The sequence below is a fragment of the Leuresthes tenuis genome, unplaced genomic scaffold, assembly GCF_036924035.1.
Source record: "Leuresthes tenuis unplaced genomic scaffold, fLeuTen1.0.hap1 SCAF_14, whole genome shotgun sequence".
NCBI lineage: Eukaryota > Metazoa > Chordata > Actinopteri > Atheriniformes > Atherinopsidae > Leuresthes > Leuresthes tenuis.
The window spans coordinates 7,964,376-7,985,965 of NW_027325368.1; the positions used below are offsets into that span (position 1 = coordinate 7,964,376).

At 40.7% G+C, this 21,590-nt stretch overlaps 2 protein-coding genes across 2 annotated transcripts in view; one reads left to right on the forward strand and one right to left on the reverse strand.

The window, feature by feature from the left end:
- Positions 1-11,208, forward strand: part of LOC140268915 (piezo-type mechanosensitive ion channel component 2) — an 87,932-nt gene extending 76,724 nt beyond the window's left edge. The window contains exons 40-54 of the mRNA XM_072363907.1: positions 148-406; positions 611-790; positions 1,614-1,920; positions 2,192-2,324; positions 2,937-3,084; positions 3,176-3,387; positions 3,565-3,723; positions 4,645-4,792; positions 4,998-5,186; positions 5,503-5,610; positions 5,859-6,025; positions 6,506-6,625; positions 6,910-6,983; positions 9,098-9,296; positions 9,526-11,208. Coding sequence (XP_072220008.1) covers positions 148-406; positions 611-790; positions 1,614-1,920; positions 2,192-2,324; positions 2,937-3,084; positions 3,176-3,387; positions 3,565-3,723; positions 4,645-4,792; positions 4,998-5,186; positions 5,503-5,610; positions 5,859-6,025; positions 6,506-6,625; positions 6,910-6,983; positions 9,098-9,296; positions 9,526-9,778 — 2,656 coding nt within the window. The 3' untranslated portion in view covers positions 9,779-11,208. The remainder of the gene's footprint in view (positions 1-147; positions 407-610; positions 791-1,613; positions 1,921-2,191; positions 2,325-2,936; positions 3,085-3,175; positions 3,388-3,564; positions 3,724-4,644; positions 4,793-4,997; positions 5,187-5,502; positions 5,611-5,858; positions 6,026-6,505; positions 6,626-6,909; positions 6,984-9,097; positions 9,297-9,525) is intronic.
- A 2,899-nt stretch (positions 11,209-14,107) lies between these two features.
- napgb (N-ethylmaleimide-sensitive factor attachment protein, gamma b) lies at positions 14,108-21,590 on the reverse strand. Its single transcript, XM_072363891.1, has 12 exons — positions 21,421-21,590; positions 21,127-21,194; positions 20,951-21,035; positions 19,588-19,605; positions 19,469-19,499; positions 19,267-19,376; positions 18,506-18,572; positions 18,345-18,415; positions 17,186-17,264; positions 16,722-16,801; positions 16,444-16,573; positions 14,108-14,757 (listed from the first exon to the last, which is right to left on the reverse strand). Exons 1-12 carry the CDS (start codon positions 21,474-21,476, stop codon positions 14,617-14,619), a joined length of 936 nt encoding a protein of 311 aa, XP_072219992.1. The 5' UTR covers positions 21,477-21,590; the 3' UTR covers positions 14,108-14,616.

Consider the following 21,590-nt stretch of genomic DNA (forward strand, 5'->3'; position numbering starts at 1 on the left):
GAGCTCTTCACAGTATCCAGTGTATCCATCACCTGATATATAAAAAACAACTCCACTGATTTTATTCATCAAAGTTAACAAAGTGGGACAAAAATTAGTAACCAATGCGTGTTTAGTATCACAACTTTTATCAATCGATCTGTCCAGGATGTTCTATGACGAGGAGCTGGATCAGTCGGATAAATTCTACCAAAGCCAGCCTCTGATCCTGCAGCTGTGCTACGCCCTCTACAACACGCTGGTGGCACACTCAGAGTTTGTCTGCTACCTGGTCATCATTATCAACCACATGGTGTCAGCCTCCTGTGTAACCCTGGTCCTTCCCATCACAATTTTCCTCTGGGCCATGCTGTCTGTGCCTCGGCCCAGTAAGCGCTACTGGATGACTGCCATCATCTACACTGAGGTACACCAACACTTGAACATGTAACTCCAAAAACAATAACGGTAAACTTAGCATTAGTAGTGTTTTATAGCCTAATTCAACCCAACATGACAGGGGTATGTTCACCACTCACATTTTCTCACAGAACACAGAAAGATTAATGCATCATTGCTCTCTCTGATTCAGTTCTCTCTCTGATTGATGCTGACATTGTTTTCCCTCCAGGTCACCATTGTCATTAAGTACTTCTTCCAGTTCGGATTCTTCCCCTTCAACCAGGGCAAGGTTAATAAAAATAAACCATATTTCCCTCCAAACATCATCGGTGTTGAGAAGAAAGATGGTTACGTCCACTATGACCTGGTCCAGTTACTGGCTCTCTTCTTCCACAGGTCCATCCTGAAGGTGTGCAAGTCAAAATATGTGGATATATGACACAAATGATTATATATGTTCAAGGAGATCCAGTTTTTTTCTTTATGGCCATGGATTCTTATGTAAAGCAAAACCAGGTGTCATTGAAAAGAGTCAGTAACAGCTGTTTGAGTAAGTTTTTATGCTGTTTATGTTGACTCACTACAGAACAGCTGGAAAGACCTACATTACCCTGTTTCTGTTGACAACTACAGTGTCTTTAGGAAGTATTTTATGATTTTTCTTTATATGACATTGTGCAAGTATTCTTATTTACGTGTATTTTCATAGTTTCAAAGGTTTAATCTTTAGTAGGAACCAGTGAGTGCTAAAAACAGAAGAAGAAGAAGGGACAGAGACACCGACTAGCACATTATTACTATTTGTCGATTAATTTGCTGACATGAAGAAAAGTATTTTTTATTGACCAGTTAGTGTTACTGTTAGTTGGTTTAATTTATGCTTACCTATAAAATTGTGTTGCCAAATGTTTTATGAACATTTTGAATACGTCACAGAAAACGGGACATGTGTTTGATAAGTGCGCAGACAAAAAGCAGCTTTGATGGACCCACATCATATCATCTTTTGGCAGCAGAGAATATTTTTATATATACAATGTTAGATAAAGCTAATATTTGCATAGATTTCCCACTCTTTGAATAAATGAACAAAATAGTTTTTGTGGAAGGTAACATCTTTCCTGACTGTGTTCACATCGAATGTAATTGTAAACTCCCCACAATGCAGCACTCCTTGTGTTTCATTTAGATCGACTGCAGAATAAGACACCGCCTGTTGTTTTCATCCTCAGTGCCACGGCTTGTGGGACGAGGACGACCCCAAAGGAAGGAAGGAGGCCGCCCGTCAGAGTGAATCTGAAGATGAGGGAAAAGACAAGGTGGAGAGTGAGAAGGAGTCTGAGCCTGCTTCATCACTGATTAATGAGAGGAGAGGATCCACTCACACCTTGAGGTCTATAAACTTTGGGACCTCCATAGATTCAGGACATGTCCAGGTGCAATACCCACAGCCGCAGACCTACCAGCGACGCAAGAGCTCCAGTGGAGGCTCGCATGTTTCTCATCGATCTCATCTTTCCTCTGCAAGATCTAAAAGAGGTGAAAGCTCTTTTCTATTCTCCATTTTTCCTGCCTCTGCATTTTAGTTGGATTGTTGATACAAGAAGACGACTTTCTCATGACACAAAAAAAAGAAAAATGAGGAAAGTCAGTGTGTCCATAACAAAATAAAATGTTATTTTATTTATCTTTGTACTTGTTTTACCAAAAAAAACCCTCACTTCTCTGACTGACACTCTATCGGGTGCATCAGTGACTCAGTGCCTCCTCATGGGTCATTTCCAGCTCAAAATGTAAATTGTTTCCACAGGAAGTACCACTTCCCACAACAGCAGCCTCAAGGATGGCAGCCAGGCCAGCATCCATCAGAAGACCCGCAAACAGATGATCATAGAGAAACTGAGGGAGCAGCTCTTCAAAGCAAAAGCTTTCGTCATAAAGCGGTACAATTAAAAAAAAAAACATGGCAGCGGCAGCTCTATTTTTTGTCCCAACTGCTTTGTGGCCACCAGTAGAATACAGGAAATACTATGATGGCATGGCATTGATGAGAAATGTGCTCAGCAAGTATTCTGGATGAATGATGCAAGACACTCATCATATCAGCGAGACACCAGTAAAAAACCTTTCATGGATCTAAATTTAGACCTTTAATTACAGCATTCCCGTCCAGCCATTCAGTGCTGCTACAGACGATCAAAACTCGTTATATTTTTCTAAATTTAATCACGATGGAACTAGTGGTTTCTGAGATGTTGTGCCTAGAACAGTAACTGAAACCCAAAATCCTTCTCCTGTGGTTTTCTGACTAATTACATTTAGTTTGATTTTACTGCATTAAAAACAACATTCACACAACAGCACCTAGACATGCTGAGATAAAAGGAGTAAATTATATCAAAATGACTCGTAGGCAGTAGGCACTTTGCGTTCAAAAGGTGTTTACACTCGAAACATAAGCTTGAAATGAAGAAAAAAACAGACAATGTTACACTTATTTGTGCAAGTCCTTAATTAATTCAGCTCGTGACTAACACCACTTCTGCTCTGTGTAGATTCATGGAGATCTACCTTCCCATAAGGCAGTTCTTCTATAACTTGATCCATCCAGAGTACAGCGCGGTCACAGACGTCTATGTGCTGATGTTCCTCGCCGACACTGTTGACTTCATCATCATTGTGTTTGGATTCTGGGCATTTGGTGTAGGTTTTGAATTTAAATGCAGAAGAAAAATTTATTGATTTGTCCCACAAATCAGAGGTTAACCTTTTACTTGTACTTTTTCTCTTGTAGAAACATTCAACAGCAGATATTACTTCGTCTCTGTCGGAGGATCAGGTGCCGGGACCCTTCCTGGTCATGGTCCTGATCCAGTTCGGCACCATGGTGGTGGACCGGGCTCTCTACCTCAGAAAGACGGTTGTGGGCAAGGTCGTCTTCCAGGTCATCCTGGTATTTGGGATCCACTGTTGGATGTTCTTTATCCTGCCTGGCATGACAGAGAAGTAAGAACTCAATCCCACCTGTTAGTCATCAAGCGTACTGAATACAAGAAGTAACATGGAAATATATTCAGCAGCATGTCGGGTTTAAGATATGAACAAATGAACAGTTGACTTTTATATCTGACGAAGCCACCAAAGTCTAGTTTTACAGCTGTCTCTCTGCTCTTCCTCTCACAGGCGTTTCAGTGAGAACACGGTCGCTCAGATGTGGTATTTTGTCAAGTGCATCTACTTCGGGCTGTCAGCTTATCAGATCCGCTGTGGTTATCCCACCCGTGTCCTTGGGAATTTCCTCACCAAGAGCTACAATTATGTCAACCTTTTTCTGTTTCAAGGGTGAGCAAGAAAACTTTGATTTGTTCCAGCTGGACAAAGGCGCCATGTCTTCAAGCTGCTGCTGAATTTATTCCCAGCTCCCCAGAGTAACAAGAGACGACTGCACCTAGCATGCATCAAGAAAGTGTAGCCAAAATGTTTGCTAAAGAAAATAATTATTCTGCTTTGTCTTTGCATTTTATAATTATTTACGTCTTTTCATATATTAAGTTGCAGCATCAGGCTGAAATCATTTAAACTGATTTTTCCTCATCAGTGTAAACTTAGGACCCTCTAATAACAAAGCCAAGACAGTAAATAGAAGAGTAAAGTAGTGTAATTACTTCCACATGCTCTGTATGTTGCAATCTGAAAACATCACAGTGGGCTCTAGAGACTTATTTAAGATTTCAGCTTTTGTTTTCAATAAATCAGATGCAATAAATCTATCTTCAGCTGCTGTTATATATTAGAAAATGCATTTTGTTTTTTATATTTACAGTATGAAGGGGATGAGAGGTTTCCTGAGAGGTTTAGAAATTTGTTCATATCAAATAAACAATAAATGAAATGAAAGATTTAGGGAAGAGATTTTGTTCCTAAAATATTTAGACACTAAAAACCCGAAGTCACTAAGATTTTTTCCTCTTTTTTTAGCTTAGTTTTTCTCCAGTTAACAAATTATTGTATTATTAGTATTATATATTGTTGTACCTATTGTACCAGCATGGACTAAAAAGTATTTTAGCATCACTGATAACAAACTTTCTTAGGGAAGAAACTGTATATTTGGTTGTATTACTGATTTATAGAAAAAAGCTGGCTTCCTCTGATCCAAATGAACAAATGAATGAGCTGGATTCTCTGAGTAAAAGAGTGAATCTGTTTGAATGTAAGCCACACATTGTGTGTGATTAACTAGAACATGTCTGCGGCTTTCAGTTTCCGCCTGGTGCCTTTCCTGACCGAGCTGCGAGCAGTGATGGACTGGGTTTGGACCGACACCTCGCTTTCTCTGTCCAGCTGGATCTGTGTGGAGGACATCTACGCCCACATCTTCATCCTCAAATGCTGGAGAGAGTCTGAGAAGGTGTTTGTCAATGAGGCATCAGTGTGAAAGGAATTAACATGTGTCATGTTGGAATTCAAGCTGAAATTTATTTCACATTTGCTTTTTTTCAGTTTGGGAAATATTACAGGTGTAAGAGCACATGTTTCTAATAACATTGACAGAAATGATAAAGTTATAGTAGATCCTGCGTTCAGGACACTCACACACTTGTCCCCCACTGCAGAGATACCCCCAGCCGCGAGGTCAAAAGAAGAAAAAGGTGGTGAAGTACGGGATGGGAGGAATGATTGTGATGCTGCTGATCTGCATTGTCTGGTTCCCGCTTCTCTTCATGTCCCTTGTAAAATCTGTTGCTGGAGTCGTCAACGCTCCACTGGATGTTTCTGTTCAAATTACACTGGCCGGCTTTCAGGTGAGCGTGCTCCTTGTTTTATCAGATCACTTGCTACAAATGACTTCACTCTTAAACAAAGATGCTGTGCACAAAGCTGAATGTCTCCAGTGTGATGAAACGTGGGACATGGCCAGGTTGGTATTTAAGTGTAGTGGAAGTTTGTGTGTTGCTGATGGTTTGTGGGTGGAATGAGAAGCTTGATGAATGTGATAATTCTGGCTGCAGGAAAACAAACACAAACCCAGTTCTCCGTTAACAGGTCGTTCACGGAAGGTAGAAGTGATTTCAGCCTGAACAAATTAGCTTCTTTCAAAAGCGATTTTTCTCTTCACAGCCCATCTTCACCATGAGCGCTCAGCAGAAACAACTGCAAGGTGTCACAGAGAAGGAATTTCTCAATTTTAAGGATACATTTAACACCTTTGATGAAGCCGGTACAAATGTAAGATTTCAGTTGTTTGGTTTTCTAAACTCAATCTTTACTGTATGATAAAAACTACTATATGTCACTGTAATTAGAAACATCTCAATAATTCAATAAGTTAGAGTGCAACTGCCTGATATTAACAACCTGCAAATCTTACACAGACTTACTTTTATTTAGACATGTTTAAACAGTTGATTCGTGTAGATTTGCCCCATCAGACAGTATTTAATTGATTCTGTTTGATTTTGTGCTGTGGATTATAGGCATTGCAGTGGTTGGATGGATACTCTCCAGAGGACTTGATCATTGCTGAGCTGAAAGGCAGCTCCAACTCTCTGTGGACCATCAGCCCACCCAGCAGAGCCAACCTTATAGATATGTTGGGCTCCCCGGAGGAGTTCCCTATCACTGTGTCCTGGTCTGTGCAAAGGTATGCAACGTCAAATATTACTAAACATCCTCCACAGCTCCATGAAACTTTTTGTTGACACTCTTTTTTTTCTACTGCATATTGGGGTTAAATTCCTCTAAAAATATGTGTACTCATGATCTGTGGAATGCGTGAGATGTGCACATTATAACCACATGTACAGATACTCCAAGCAGGTGTGCTACTTCATACTCTTCTGCTCACTTTTATGCTGCTTTCCACTCGCTTCCAGTATTTTGGAGACTTTCAGACACATGTGACACTTTCAGTCATCAAGGACCCTGATCTGCTATTTCTCATGTCCTGCAAACCTTCCAACTGTGCCCAAACTCTCAGTAATATTGGCAGCTGTCAAAACGTGTGTCATGTTGTCTTGTGTTCTTCTGAAACACACAATAGAATAGAGACACAATAGAAAAGCTAAAGGTCGGTGAGGTATAAAGTCTTTACACCGAGTAAGGTGGTTTCTCTTTTTCTCAGAAATTTAAGTCTTGGTGCCAAGGCTGAAACTGCGTCTGGAAAGAACGTAAAACCTCTAAGCCCAGAAACAAAGCAGGATCTCATAATGCTTCTAAATGGCTCTGTAAACCAATCAAAAGTGTAAGTATATCATCTCTTCACACTTTGCTGGCTCTAACCTTTCCCACAGGCAACATACTTTCTCCGTCTGCTACTTAAACAAAGACAACATGTTGAATTTTAAACCAACTTTCTGGGGTGTTACTTTATGTTCTAAAGGCAGAAGTAGCACCATTAAACATGAAAACATTAAACTTAAATATGTTCAACAGAACAGAGAATTTAGAATAGAATGTCCTAATATGCTCCATCAGATGGAGAAACTACACATAAACTCGGCACTAACTGCATCTCTTTGTCTGCAGGATCATAACGGAAATCATCCCTCGCTACATTCGAGCACCCAGCGACTCAGATGCCACACCTGTCGAGCAGCTGGGTAAACTACCTTTACTTTGTCACAGATACAATGAGATATACTTTAATGTCGTTGCAGGCACGATGGGATTTTGATGGAACAGATATGAACAAGGATATATATAAAGATATGAATAGAAAATAAACAAGCCAAGCCAACTTTATTTATAAAGCACTAAAACAGCAACCACTGACCAAAGTGCTGAACATAGGAATAAAAATTAAATGAAATAGATAGAAATAAATAAATAAAAGGACAAAACACAAATAAAAGCGTGAATAAAAGCAGACACAAATGAAGTCGTCAATTAAAACAATAAAATTAGTATAAAATCAACATCACACACTGGGTTGAAAGCCAAGTGGAAGAGGTGGGTACTAAACTCAGATTTAAAAATGTCCAAAGAAGAAGCCTTTCTAATGTGTAACAGCAACAAATTCCACAATTTGGGCACATCCGGCATCAGCTGGTCAGCTGATCTGAGCAACCAGGAAGGGGAGTCCAAGTGCAGCAGCTCAGAGAGGTACGCCGAGGCAAGACCGTTTAAAAATTTAAAAACAAACAAAGGAACTCCAAAATGGAGAAGCAGCGAGGATAAAACAGGAGTAATGTGCACTCCCTTTCGTGTTGCAGTTCAAAGGTGGGCAGCAACATTCTGGACCAGGTAAGGACAAGACAGAGAGGCCTGGCTTGCATCAGCATGGAGAATTTCAGTAATCCGGTCTAGTTGTAATGAAAGAAAGGATCGCTGTTTTAAAGTGGACCTTTGACAGAATGATTTAAACTTTTATCAGCTGGAAGAAGCTGGATTTCACCACTGTACTGATCTGACGGTCCAGTCTAAAATCCTTGTCCATCTTAAAACCAGGTTTGTGACAGAAGGCTTTTCATACTGTGCCAGAGGTTCCCGTGGAGAAAGCCCACTGGTGACACTAGGACCAAAAACGATCACCTCTGTCTTCTTTTCATTAGAATTTAAGAAACTCTGAGGCGGCCAAGCTTTTAATTAAGAAGGAATCCTTTTGTTTTAGGGGCACATGAATCTGAGTATCAGACCTAAGAACCCTAAGAATGAATTCGAGGGGCAGCAGATAGGGAGAAAAAAGAGAAGGGCCAAGTATTGACCCCTGTGGGACCCCACATAATAATGGAGCAGAGGAGGATGTGAAATTGTTTAATCTAACACATAAAGTTATCTGGGCTAGGTACGACCTGAACTACTCTACTCCACAATGCTCTAAATGAGAGAGCAGCACAGATTCAGTGCTATGACAAGACTTAAAACCATAATTTTCATCTAAAACGGCTTTCTGTTGACTATAAAACAGAACTGGTAAGAAATGGTTGCATAACACAGGGGGATCCATGCCAGTTTTATTGATCAGTAGTTGCACGTTTAAACATATTAGGAACCACATCTGAGGACAGGCTGCTGTTAATAAGTGCAAGAACAGACGGCCCCAAAACAGAAACAATCTCCTTAAAAAACATCAGTGGGGGAACCCGATGACTTCAGATGACCAACAATCTCATAGAAATAAGAAGAAAGTCACAGGTTCAAACTGGGGAAAGACATCAGAACATGAAACAGAGACTGTAGGGTCAAAAGCTGGAGGTGATATATGAGCCCTGGCATAAGTCACCTTATTCATGTATCCTCGTGGACTCTGAGGGGCAATCAGAACATGAGGGCTTAGTGTATGAAAGGCGAAGTCTTCTGTTGTGGATGTATTAGGGAAACAGTTCTGTTAAAGAAGCTATTTCTCAGTCTGGAGGTGTTAGCTTTAAGCATCTTGTAGCACTTATCAGATGGTTGGGGGGGCAGCGGACAGGTTGCGACAGGGGTGTGAGGAGTCTTTGACGATGGCAATAGCCTTCAGGGCCCTGCTGATGACCTACAGCCTGGGGAGTTGGGAGCCGGACAGTAGAGAGAATATCCATATGACATCATCACCTGATGAATGAATCACTCTCAAACTACTTGTATGAATCTTTGAGATTAATCTTTTCACATTTACTTGAAGTAGATCATCAAAACATATCGTCCACAAAATTCAAATTAAATGTGCAGAAACTTTTAACGAAACAGTAGCATTTGTATTTATATTTTATTATTTATTTCATGATCTTTGCAGGTGACAAGATGCTTGACATAAGCCTGACCTTGATGCGAGCCCAGAATTCATCGGATCAGGTACAAGAGTGGTGGATTGTCAACCAGGTAGAACCTGGTCTCATAGACAAGAAGAGTCAAAAATACGAGCCACTCCTGCAGATATACATATTCAGCGACCAAGTCAGTCCACCCAGTTTGGGCTTTCTGGCTGGTTACGGGTACGTGCTGATTGATAAACATGATTTTGTCTTAGCACGTCGCTGAAATGCCTGTGTCTGTATTCACAATATGTATATATGTTGTCTGACACACAGTGACAGGTCTGTAACCTAAGATTGTACCATGACTTCTCAACAGGATTCAGTCCTTTTACCTTCTCAGTCAATCTTAATTTACTTTAAACCTAACAGTCTGTGGAGTAATAATCTTCTTTTTTTTCTTGTCAAGTATCATGGGCCTGTACGCCTCTGTGGTTCTCGTTATTGGCAAGTTTGTGCGTGAGTTCTTCAGTGGCATCTCCCACACCATCATGTTCGAGGAGCTGCCCAACGTGGACCGCATCCTCAAGCTTTGCACCGACATCTTCCTGGTCCGAGAGACGGGGGAGCTGGATCTGGAGGAGGACATGTACTCCAAACTTATCTTCCTCTATCGCTCGCCAGAGACTATGATCAAGTGGACGCGGGAGAAAACGCAGTGAGGGGGACGTTGAGTCAGAGCATTTCAGAAACGCTGCGTGGTCACTCTGTGGGTCTGAGCAACTTTTTCAGCACACAATGCACCTGAGGACCAACTTTGTCCTCTTAAGTTGAGCTCAGGTGGCAGTGATACAGTGTTAGCTTCACAAAGAAACACTTCTTTGAGTTAAAAACTGGTGTTTTTACTATTTAATGATTAAAAGCAACAACTCATTTTTGAAAATTGAGCACAGATTTACAGGTGCTAAAAATATCTGGCAAAAGTTCAGCCTCCAGGGGGGAATTAAGCAGCTGATGTGCAGTTAAAGATCTTGTAGGACAGTTTCCTAAGACATAGAGAGCACCGTCACTTCTGTTGGAGGACATTTTTAAATACCCCTCACTGCTCTTCACACCTGCCTGCTTCCAACATGTTCACGGCTGTGTGGTAGGTGGCGAGATAGACGAACTGGCTGCGGCATAACTCTTTAAGGGCTTCCCACTGACAAATATGTGCACAACGGAGTTTCTCCAACTGGAACATTTGGATCGTGGGATGGTGCAATACTGAGCTCTTGTTCTTCCAAGATTTTGAAGGATGGGAGCACAAAAAAAAAGGCCATTTGCGACCAAGAAACTTTAACATAAAGTCAACTTTTTTTTCCTAAATATCAGAAGGACTCCAAAGACAAAAACACCTGAAAACATCAGACAATCTCGCCTTATTTTGTTTGTATGAGAAGAACTTAAACTCATATGGATTACATATCTTTCTCAGGAAGAGCTGTTTTCACAGATATTCATTCTATGTGTTGTATGTAACATATGTAGGCTTTGATGGATCTAAAAGAACATGAGATTGTAGAAAAGGGGAGAACTATTTAACTGGCATGAAATATACTGTCGGTGTCCCTCACACAGACTGATGTGGAGTTTGTTTAGTGCACAGGGACATAAATTTATCGCTTTGGAAGTTTTACTTCATAGGGAATGACATTATTGCCAATCATCCATCATCTCAATCACCTACAGGTTGGCTTGAGTCGAGACCAGCAGAGTGCTGTTTGTGAGTCATCATGATGTGCATCAGGTGGTAGACTCGTGCGCTTCATCGTCTTTTTTGGGCCTCTGTTTTTGACATTCACACATCGAAGCGCTGTGACACTTAACGACCGTGCATCCAGTCATCGAGGAAGACACGAGCAGACACAAAAAAAATAACTTCCAACCACAAAGGGCTGAGAAACGGAGCCCTGTGGTCCAAACTATGCATTAGAGGACATTGTAGCATGAGTGAAAAAATTCATTATTGCCATGACTAATTTTCAGTACATAAGGGTTACATTAGGGGGACAAGTCACGGAGGGATGAAATGTGAAATTGTACCTGTATGTTGAGGTGGTGTGGTATCATGAAGGTCCAGAGATGTGCAAATAAAATATCTGGAATTGTGTTTTGTGGAAAGGCTGCTGTTTACGAGTGGAAAAGGACTGTGAGTGAAAGCAGAGAATCTGTGTCCGTCTACAGGGTTTCAACTGTGTTATGATGGAAAACAGCTGCAGCTGACTGAACCTCGGACTCTGCAGCTTGAAGAAGAACATCCCACTATTTAGATTACAACTTCAATACAGATAAGAAGTTGGAAAGCTGTGCAAAATGTAGATAAAAACAAAACACAACGATATGCAGACCTCAAATCGGCATTTTATTCACAATAGAACATAGAAAACATAATAAAGTGACAGTGAGACATTTTACTATTTAATGAAAAGTGATAGCTTATCTTGAGCTAATATTGGAGATTAGAGCCCTCAATGCTGTCATTAAAACTCTGGCTCCAACAGACTATTAAAAAACATCAACGTCTACCACAAAGTGCTAAGCAAAGAATTATTTCTACCAGTGATAATGGGCTTTCTGGCTATGTTCACTTTTGATCGTTGTGCTTGGGCTACTTCTATCAATGTCAGAATTTAGTAGCAGACTTCAAATATACATACTTTATCAAATGAGCTTTCAGGTGTCATCTGCAGCTGTCCATCTGTCTTCTTGTCCAGATATCTGTTGCTCCATGGTACCGTGTGCTTTAATACCGTAGGTCACAAAGCGGTGGCTGGGGTCATGGTGACATTGTTTTCATATATTTATGGAGTATGTTAATAAGAGGTGTTACAAGGCACTGACCTGGCAGAGTACCCGAACTTTTGCCTGAGGCCCTTTTCCATTTTTATTGATCATTTGAAAGATTAAATGATCTTACATAAAAACATGAATGAAATGTACAATGTTCATCTTTTTTTTACTTACCTTGTCATTCACTTCAGATGTTAAAGGATGATGAAAAGCTTTATTTTGATTCAAACTTGAAACTATCTTTTAATGAAGAGTTTTCAGATGTGTCAGGAAGTCAACCAACCACACAAGTGAGATTATCCCTTTTTATGTTATTATTATTTATGAGATAATCTTCGGGTTTCATACCACTGTGTTCCCTGAAAGCAGTAACAGTGCTCGGTGATGACCCCAGGAGTCCTCTTGTGGTCGATTGTGGTAATTGCTTTTGTTTCGCCTGCTGGGAGTTGATTAGTCTGATTTCGTACATCTGTAGCACTTTGCACATTCTTTTGGTTACTGGTGTCCTGGACTCAGTCTAACCAGCCCCTGCCCTCTTCTACAGGTACTGTGCCACTATGGTTTGTTATGTTAGCTCAGTTAGACACATTATTACACATTATATCTCCCACTCTTGCAAACTACATATAACTGAATAGACTTATTTATACAACCTGTGATATAAAAATTCGATTTTGCTTTTTTTTTTTGTCTCATTTGGGTTTATAACATTGTTTATTGTGCAGTTAAACACTTTGAGTGTCTCCCTTTTGTTTAAGCAGCTTGAGGTCTGGTCATAACAACTGCAACCATAATTTCAGAATGTATTGGACATTTATATGTAGGAGAATATCCAGCAATAATCAGCCTGCTAAAAGACTGTTATCACAGCACACATACAGCTATCTTGTACCTGTTGGCTTAATTTTGGCATGTTGGCTTAAATTGTCTGTGTTATAACTCTGCGTAATATGTAATTTAATGTTATTCTTCCAAGGTTGTATTTACATAATCCTAAAATCTGGTGAAGACCAGATGGGTTTTTAAAATGTCTTGATAGTAAAACCTTAGGGTGTACTTTATTTCTTTTTGACATGACTTCAGCCTAGAATAGTTTAGAGGAACCAGCCTCAGGAACCCGTTTCTATATAAATCAATGGATTAACTCTCCATTGATGTCAGTGATTAGAACATGTATCTGTATTGCAGTCATGGGACTCATGTTCCCAATTTAACTGGATTTTCCATACCTGAAATTATGCTCTTGAACTTTTTCAATCCACATGCTAAAGGAACGAGGGTATCTCAACTGTAAAACCATCATTAAAACCCTTTGAGAACCAGATCGTTAAATAGAGCCAAGGAAAAAAGAATTCCTTGTTGTAAACCAATATTAGCTTTAAATACATAGAGAAAGTTATGTTTTGGACCTTTTTATCTTTTTTGAAATTCTCAATGTGATTAAATATTTTGTTTTTAAAAAATGGATTTAAAACTCAGTCCCAGACGCAACCAATGGAACAGCTCATGTACCCACAAGTCCAGCTTAGATTCCCATAATGAAGATGCATTGCAGTCATTGAGGATTGGAGGCATCACAAAGGAATAGCATGAATGCATGTGCATTAAACATCACTTAACAGGAAGAAAGCATTAGCCTCATCAAAGATAAATTGATCTTAGGAGGCTACACAGTCATCACATGTCTGTCGGAGGCCATTTTAGTGTAGACATCTGCTGCTGCGAGACTCACCGATGTTGAAAACCTGTCGGCTAACTCGTTTAAGAAAATGTACACAAACCAACCATCAAGTGGAACACAATGGAAATGTTTATTGATGCATTTGCAGAGTCTGGACTTTTACCTTGGAGGAATATACAAGAAGTGGGCAACAGCATAAATAAAAATGTAAACAATCCCTTTTTCACCTTAAGCAGCCTAACTTTAGAATATCTTTTTTTACCAAATATTATACTTAAAGTAGGCCTCTCGCATTACCAACAAAAGGAAATAATATACAATGAAATCACGTGGAGAATGCACTGAAAACCTCACTGCACGGTCTCTTTTTTTGTCAGTTTTAAATATTTAACTGGAGAACAAAGACACAGCCAGGATAGTATTATATTTTTTTTTAGTTTAAAGTCGCACAAACCTCGAGGTAGACGAACAAAATTGGAATCGTCTACTTTTGGCTAAAAGTTGTCATCGCGTGTTATTTAAGTATCATTCTAAAGCATTAACATTGACAACTATAGCGTTGATTTTATTGAACCATTTTATCTCCTCAAACATGCTTTTACACAGTGTGATTGCATATTTCTCCAGTAACATTTTCAACAGGCTGCAGCTGTGAATACTGAATAAATTACCTCTGTACAAATAAACACTTACACACTGATCAAGTCATTATACATATTTAGAGTATCTCTGATTTGAATACATCTGTAGTAATCTTACATTTTTACCCACAAACAAAAACAGCCAAATGTACAGCTTCACAGAGATGAGAAATAATAGAACATGTACAAACAACAGGCTGAGGATCCACCTCAAAGAAGAACAAAAGGCTTAATGTCAACTCTTCTGCAACATCTACTATAACTGTTGGTGCCAATATTGCTTTTTGTTTTTTAATTCTTGCACATTAAAGATTAAACTGGCAGCCGTCAGAGCTAAGAGGGTTTTCAAACTCGCACACAGAGGGTGGCAGCGGATGGGTGGAGTCGACACTCTGGAGTCTGAAGGCTAACACAGCCCGCCCTCGTAGTCATCCTCCTCATCTGCCGCAGCAGCTGGCGCCCCACTGGCGTCACCTTTTGGAGCAGCAGCCTTCTTCTTCTTTCCTCCACCTCCAGGTACTCGCAGGGAAATGGCGAGTTTGGCATACTGAGAGGAAGAAAATGTGACATTAGCTCTCAGATTAAAATGTTATCCCTCTGGTTTTTACCATGATGGGATACAACATGGACACATGTTCTGCTGTAGTTATTCATGAGACATTTCTGCATGTGAGTCACGAGCAGAGTTTGGCATCAGTTTAAAAAAAAACATCTAACCATAATTAAGGGGTTACTGCTCATTGCTGCCGGACCGCTGCTAAGTAAACCCATTCTGTCCTGATGAAGCAGGTTTTCACTGTTAAAACTGTACAAGATAAATGAAGCCCCGTTTGGATTGGATTTCTCTCTTTCAGGGGAGGTGATGATGATGGGTGGGATGATTAAACGTTTCATTCTGAAAGTTTAGTCTTTGCTAGTCCCAGCCCATCCTGTCTCGTGTTTCTCTCGACGTCATTCAGCTGCCTCCTCGCCGTTTTTGACTACAGTTAATGATTGTTTTTCCTGTTCAGGAATGGGTCACACGTTCACAGTGGATCTCCAAGAGAGCAGAACAAGGATTCGGTCACCTGTTGTAGTCCGTCCATGGGATGAGGTCCACCTTCTGGCCTTGGCCCTCTATTTTGCAGGGATATGGTTTGCCTAAGGATCTGAAGATACTTCTGCAGACTCTGCATTGGGCTTTGCAAAGGCACGCTCACATGTTATAGCATTTAGCTGGCATCTTGGGGCAGTATCTGAAACATGTGGAACAGTCTGTGCTGTTGTCCGTCAATGAGACGCTTTGTGATTAAGTGCAGGTGCTAAATAATGTAAACTGTGCTTTTCAGCTGAGCTTCTTTGCTCATAATAATTTTTGGCTCTTCATCGTCTTTGCTATGAAACAGGTTGTCGCCTCCTCCTGGCTGAAGCTAAATGGCGCCCCAGTGCCCCACTAGGGCTATTTGACCACTGATCCTTCATTCCAAAAAGGAAACCATGGGGGTCAGTTGGGACTTGGCAGGACTCACTGAATATGCTACTGAATGACATTAATGACGGCCACAACAGCAACCAGGCCAAGCTGTGGGGAGGGAAACGCAAGACAGGAAGTGCTGGGATTGGGTGCCTGCATGTAGCACTTCTAAGAGTATTTTAAAAAGAAGCCTCTCAATATTTCTTCAAGAAAATAGTGATCTAGACACACCTTTAAATGGACTTGAAGCAACTCTCAATGTAGACATTTGTACGAGATACTAAACCCGCGGTTCTCAAAGTGTGGGGCGCGCCCCACTGGTGGGGAATAGACGTGACAGGTGGGGCGCGCCAAACGGGAGGAAATATTCCAACTCTCCCGCATATTGATAGCGACTCCCTGACATCTCACGTGTAGGCTCTGGAACTGAAATAGTTGATGGCTGGCAGCCCCACTCAGCATAACAGAGACTGAGCTACGTTAAAAGAAATAAACTCAACATGAAAGTCACAATTATGAGAAACTGTGGTCTAACAAAGCCTGCAAGTTCAGTGTAACGTCCTCCCTTCGTGCCAATATAGGCTCGTCCCTTGGGAGGTGGTAGAAGGAACTTAATGTAACTCCAGTTCTGTGTAAATTGTAGTCCTCAAAGCACAGAAACAGGAAAGTGGGAAAGTATTTGTCTAATAAAACAACCCTCTTTAAACCCTGTGACTTACTTAATATAAAGACAATCAAAAAAACTCTATGAACTAATAACCATGTGTCAATAGTACTCACATCATTGTCCATGTACTTCAGTAAAGGTGAGTTGCACACACGATGGACCTGGTCCTCATCCTGCTCATCGTAGCCTTGCAAGAGTGTCTCCATGGCAACGGAGTCTTCACTTCCACTATAGCCAGGCAGACTGGTGGGAGATCAATCAACACCTCATGTAATGATCCTCAGTTTAAGAGGCAGCAGTGCAACACATGAACATGAGGTAATGACAAAGACACAGGAAGCAGCTTCTGCATGACGAAGCTGCAGATTTCTTGTGTTTTGAATCTTCATACCTGTAACTTTCTCTGACACATTTATCAGCTGCCACGTAGTCGCCTCTGTGAAGATGAATCAGCACTTGAGCAGTAGTTTTCTAAGGAATGAGACCATAAATTCATTAAAAAGGTTTTTTAATAATCTGGACCGATTATTTGGCCGATGTTCACCTAATTCTTTTAATAAAAATTCAGCTAATAAGAGGCTTTCTGGTCTTTTTCCCCAGTCTTCCTTCTTATGAGACCACAACTCATATAAAAGTTGCTGATATTTACTTTAAAACTGCTCCAGGACTGCATTTTCAGTCTCTGGTCAGTAGCTCAGAGTCAAGGCAGACTGCACTGTTGGTGTACTGATGAGTGAGGAGCATAAAGCAATCAGCCAGTATTTAATTTAAAAGGAAGCTCTACAGCCTATAGTTACACTGACTCTGATAATAAATTAAATTTTGATAATGGTGCCAAACAACAAGCAGACCCACCTTGAAACACATGGGGAAGTTCTCAATCTCTTTGTACATGTTCTTCTCTTTCTGCAGGGCGACTGCAGCGTCGTCCAGCCTGAAAGACAAAACCAGAGGCCAGCTTGATGAGGAACCGGTAGTGGACTGTACTGTGCAAAAGTCTTGGACAGCCCGTGATTAAATGCTCCAGAACATTAGATGCTACATTCACATGGACACTGTGAACTGGACAATTCATCTGAAAAATGTCTACAATCAGTGAGGAGCGAATGTTGTGGAGCCCCGTCTGGAACATCTGGAAAATTTAAGAGCTGCAGTGCATGTGTACAAATTTATGGCTTTAGAACATACTGGACATCTCATCTCATTCAAATAGTCTTGAATGATGGTGACGCACCTGTTTTTACAAAGCTGCAGACAAAATCTCTTGTGACCATACAGAACTGTGCAAAAACTCAGCCCTCTTTTTCTTTATATATTGCCAGTAAACGGGTGCAGTGATTTACAGAAACAGGGAAACATGAATATAATCATGGTATATAAACTTGAAAGTCAGTATTTTGTATCTTTATTCTCCAACAAAGCCTGAACCCTCTTTCATTTCAGTCATTTCTTTAAGTAGTCTTCAGGAATAGTTCTCCAGGCTTCTTGAAGAACATCCCAAAGCTCTTCTTTGGATGTCGGCTGCCTTCTGTTCCGTTCTCTGTCAGATGATCCCACACTGCTTCAATAATGTTGAGGTCCGGGCTCTGGGGAGGATTCATCCCTCCATAAGACCTGTTGCCACTGATTTTCAGTTCCACTTCATGGAACTATGAAGGATGTGTGGAGTATCCGGGTTCTTCCAACCGCATTATTTGGCTTGTTTATCTGGCTTTGTAAATGGTTCAAAGGCTGGACAGAGGTAGTTAAAAAGCTGCCAGTGTCCACAGTAAACTTTTTGGGACCTTTAAAATCCTGCAGAACACTTTAAAAGATTACAAGAAAGTCTGCTTGGAAGCAAAATATTGAGAATTGAGGGGTGGATGAAGACTGTTTGACCGTACAGTATCTGACAGCGATTACATTTTCATTTTAAACTACAGCAAACAAGCAGAGAAAGAGTGAAATGAAAATAAATTAAACTAGTCAGAGACAGGTTTAGTGTTAATGACCCATAAGTCTTCATTTCCTTCACCTTTTTAGTCTGACCAGCAGCCTGGAGGCTTTGCCCAGCAGCTCTACTGCCTGACGGAGGCGGTCCTCGTTCTGCAAAAGGAAAAGAAGGATGCATGAGCTAGATGAAAAATTAAAATGTTCAAGGCTTAATTATTCTGGTTTGTGGGGGGGCGTTTTCACCTCATAGACACCAGCTGCCTTCTGATACAAGTCAACAGCTTTCTCCAAGTTGAGAGGCTCAATCAGTCTGAGGAGGAAAATTTGTATTAGTCGAGAGAAAAGAGCTTTTTTATTGGAAATTAAATAAGAAGTAATAAAAGGCTGGAATAAATAACATGAGAATAAGCAACACAAGTACCAGCATGCATGAAAAAACTTGTGCCACAACCAGCCGCTAATTGATTACACATATTCCAGACTATAAGCCGCTATTTTTTTCCCAGGCTTTGAGCACCGCGGCTTATAATACAGTGCGGCTAATGTGTTGTTTTTTTTCATGCCGCCAAAAACATTTTGCCTCGTAACATTAGACCAATAAAATTAACAAACAGTTCACAGTGGTCCAACGAAATTGTACGATAAATCAAACACACTTACACTGCTAAATTATTGTAAATCGGTCATTTGTTCTCTCCCTAAACATGGAAAACAAACGAAGAAATGCACATGATGCAGCTTTTAAATTAAAGGCGATCAATCTGAGATGAGATCTTTTTGTGTAAATATCTCATATTACAATGTGGACACCTGCAGCTTATAATCCGGTGCGGCCTATACAAGTACAAAATGGATTGTCTTTTAAAATTAGAGGGTGGATTTTATAGTCAGGTGCGCTAATAGTCCGGAATTTACGGTAGAATGTTAACAGCGAGCTTCAGCTGAACTTAAGGTCTCCTGTCAGTAAAGGCAGTAAGAAGAGAAAAGAAGGTGTCATTTATTACTTTCCCGCCCGGTCCAGAGCCATGGCAGCAGTGTCAGGAGTCCCATTCTCCATGTACATCATGCAAGCTTTCTCTATATACTGGATGGCCTCTGGCATTTTCTTTTGTTCCTGTCACAGCAGAAATCAGACAATTTATAACTGTGCTGGAGACATGCGTTGCCTCCATCTGCCTCATATTGTCCTCGCTGTGCCGCACTCACCTTCATCATCATGCCCGCCTGTTCAATGGCCCTGAGGAGAAGGAAGACAATTAGAGACAAACGAGTGGTTTTACGTTTGCAGTTGATTCTGAATCGGGTTCATGAAACAAGATACTCACTTTGCAGCATGAAAAAGCCTGAGGAGCAAGTTAAGGAAAAAATGGAAAGAGTACAGCAGAGCAACAACTAACCATCACTTTGCTTATCCATTAATCTGCTCTTGAGCATGAGGGGACATCAAATGTGTCTATAAATCAATTCTAAACACAAATATAACCAAGTGTCATACATGACAAAGAAAGGCAGCATGTTTTCCTTATAAAAGTCAAAAAGCAGTAATTCTTTTGCCGTAAGTGCCCAATATAAAGTAGTTTCAAAGTCTTGATCAACTCATTTTTGCTTTCAAGATGACAGATATTCTCGTAATCTCTTTAAAGTGGTCTTGAGCAATAGTTGAGACTTCTGAATGTCTTTTAAAGTTTCTCCTTTGGATTTTGGCTGCATTTTCATTCATTTTCACTCCTTGTACCTGACAAAGTTCAGAGGAATATTTTTGAATCACTCCAGCACAAAAAAGGCACCAAACTCAAAGGATGAACCAGTGCTGTGTCTTCATACAACAGACAACTTAGAAAGAAGTGTATCTTTAGTTACTTTGTTACTAGCATCCAGTCACAAAGACTTTTTATACATTTGCTTAGTTAAATCTATGAAAAATACCAAAGATGACACAGTTTGACAGACAGAAAATAGTATTTTCAACCCAACAAGATGAAAATGCTATTACCACAAAATATCTCAGTATGGTGTCCAGGAAACTGGACAACTGAATACAAAAGAAGTGGCAGATAAAAAAACTATCTACAGCAGATGAACAGTATCTGAAAGTGATGTCCTGAGAGATGCATCTGGACCTTCAGCTGATCCATCTGCTGTTCACTGAGGCCTCATCAGAAATGGTCTCCATGGAAGGGTGGCTGTCAAGAAGCCATTCTTAAGGAAGGGAAACGGGGAGAAAAGGCTGAGCTATGCCAAATGACTAATGCCAAGTGGACTAATGTTGAGGTAATGTTGGATAATGTTGAGGTCCGGGCTCTGGGGAGGGATGAATCCTCCCCAGAGCCCGGACCTCAACATTATTGAAGCTGTGTGGGATAATCTGACAGAGAATGGAACAAAAGGCAGCCAACATCCAAAGAAGAGCTTTGGGATGTCCTTCAAGAAGCCCGGAGAACTATTCCTGAAGACTCCTTAAAGAAATGACAGAAAGCTTGTCTAAGAGGGTTCAGGCTGTGTTGGAGAAGGAGCTCAGACCAAATACTGACTTTCAAGCTTGTTAAAACTGTTCAAAACGTTTTACTTTGCACATGTTTAATATTTAAACATCCCTGCACCTATTCTCTGTTTTCTTTAGACAGTACTGCTGTATAAGCCTTTCTTGTAACTCGTGGTTCAGTTGCGGCTCTGGAAAACAGAGGATACGTCTTATTTTCCGTGTGGTACTCCGCCTCCTTCAGGTAAGCATCCTTTGCTTGCTCATACTGCTTTGCGTTTTTGAAGCACACAGCTGCAAACAAAACACAGATCGATCACCAGTAAAGTCAGATTTCTGATCACCCTCCACTCCAGTTTTGAGTTGTAATAAAGACCTGCCTTACCTGCTTTGGCGTATTCTGATGCAGCACTGTCATAGTCAGGCTTCCACTTGGTCAGACTTGTCTTTAGGCTATAAAACATGAATCAGATGATCAGAAACTCTCATCACTGATGAGGAGAAATGCCTCACCATCAAATCTGTGTGTGAGAACCATAACAGGACAACTGTGACTGTTTATGTCGCATAAGCTTCCTGGTGAAAATGCCACAGTGGCCTTACAGCTAGCTTAAAAAACAGTAGTAACACAAACCCGTTTTTCTTTTTTCCTGCGCAGACCAAAAAAAAGGCGACTCACCATTTTTCCCCTTTAGCCATGTGCTCGTGAGCTTCGTTTATTTTCTGAGCAGCCATGCTGTTGATTAATCTCTAGGATAAAACGAGCTTGTTATCGATAAAAGGCTGGTTGTTTAGTCGATGTTTGGATTAACGGGGGCTCCTCCCTCTGCCGCAACGTCATCTGATGTC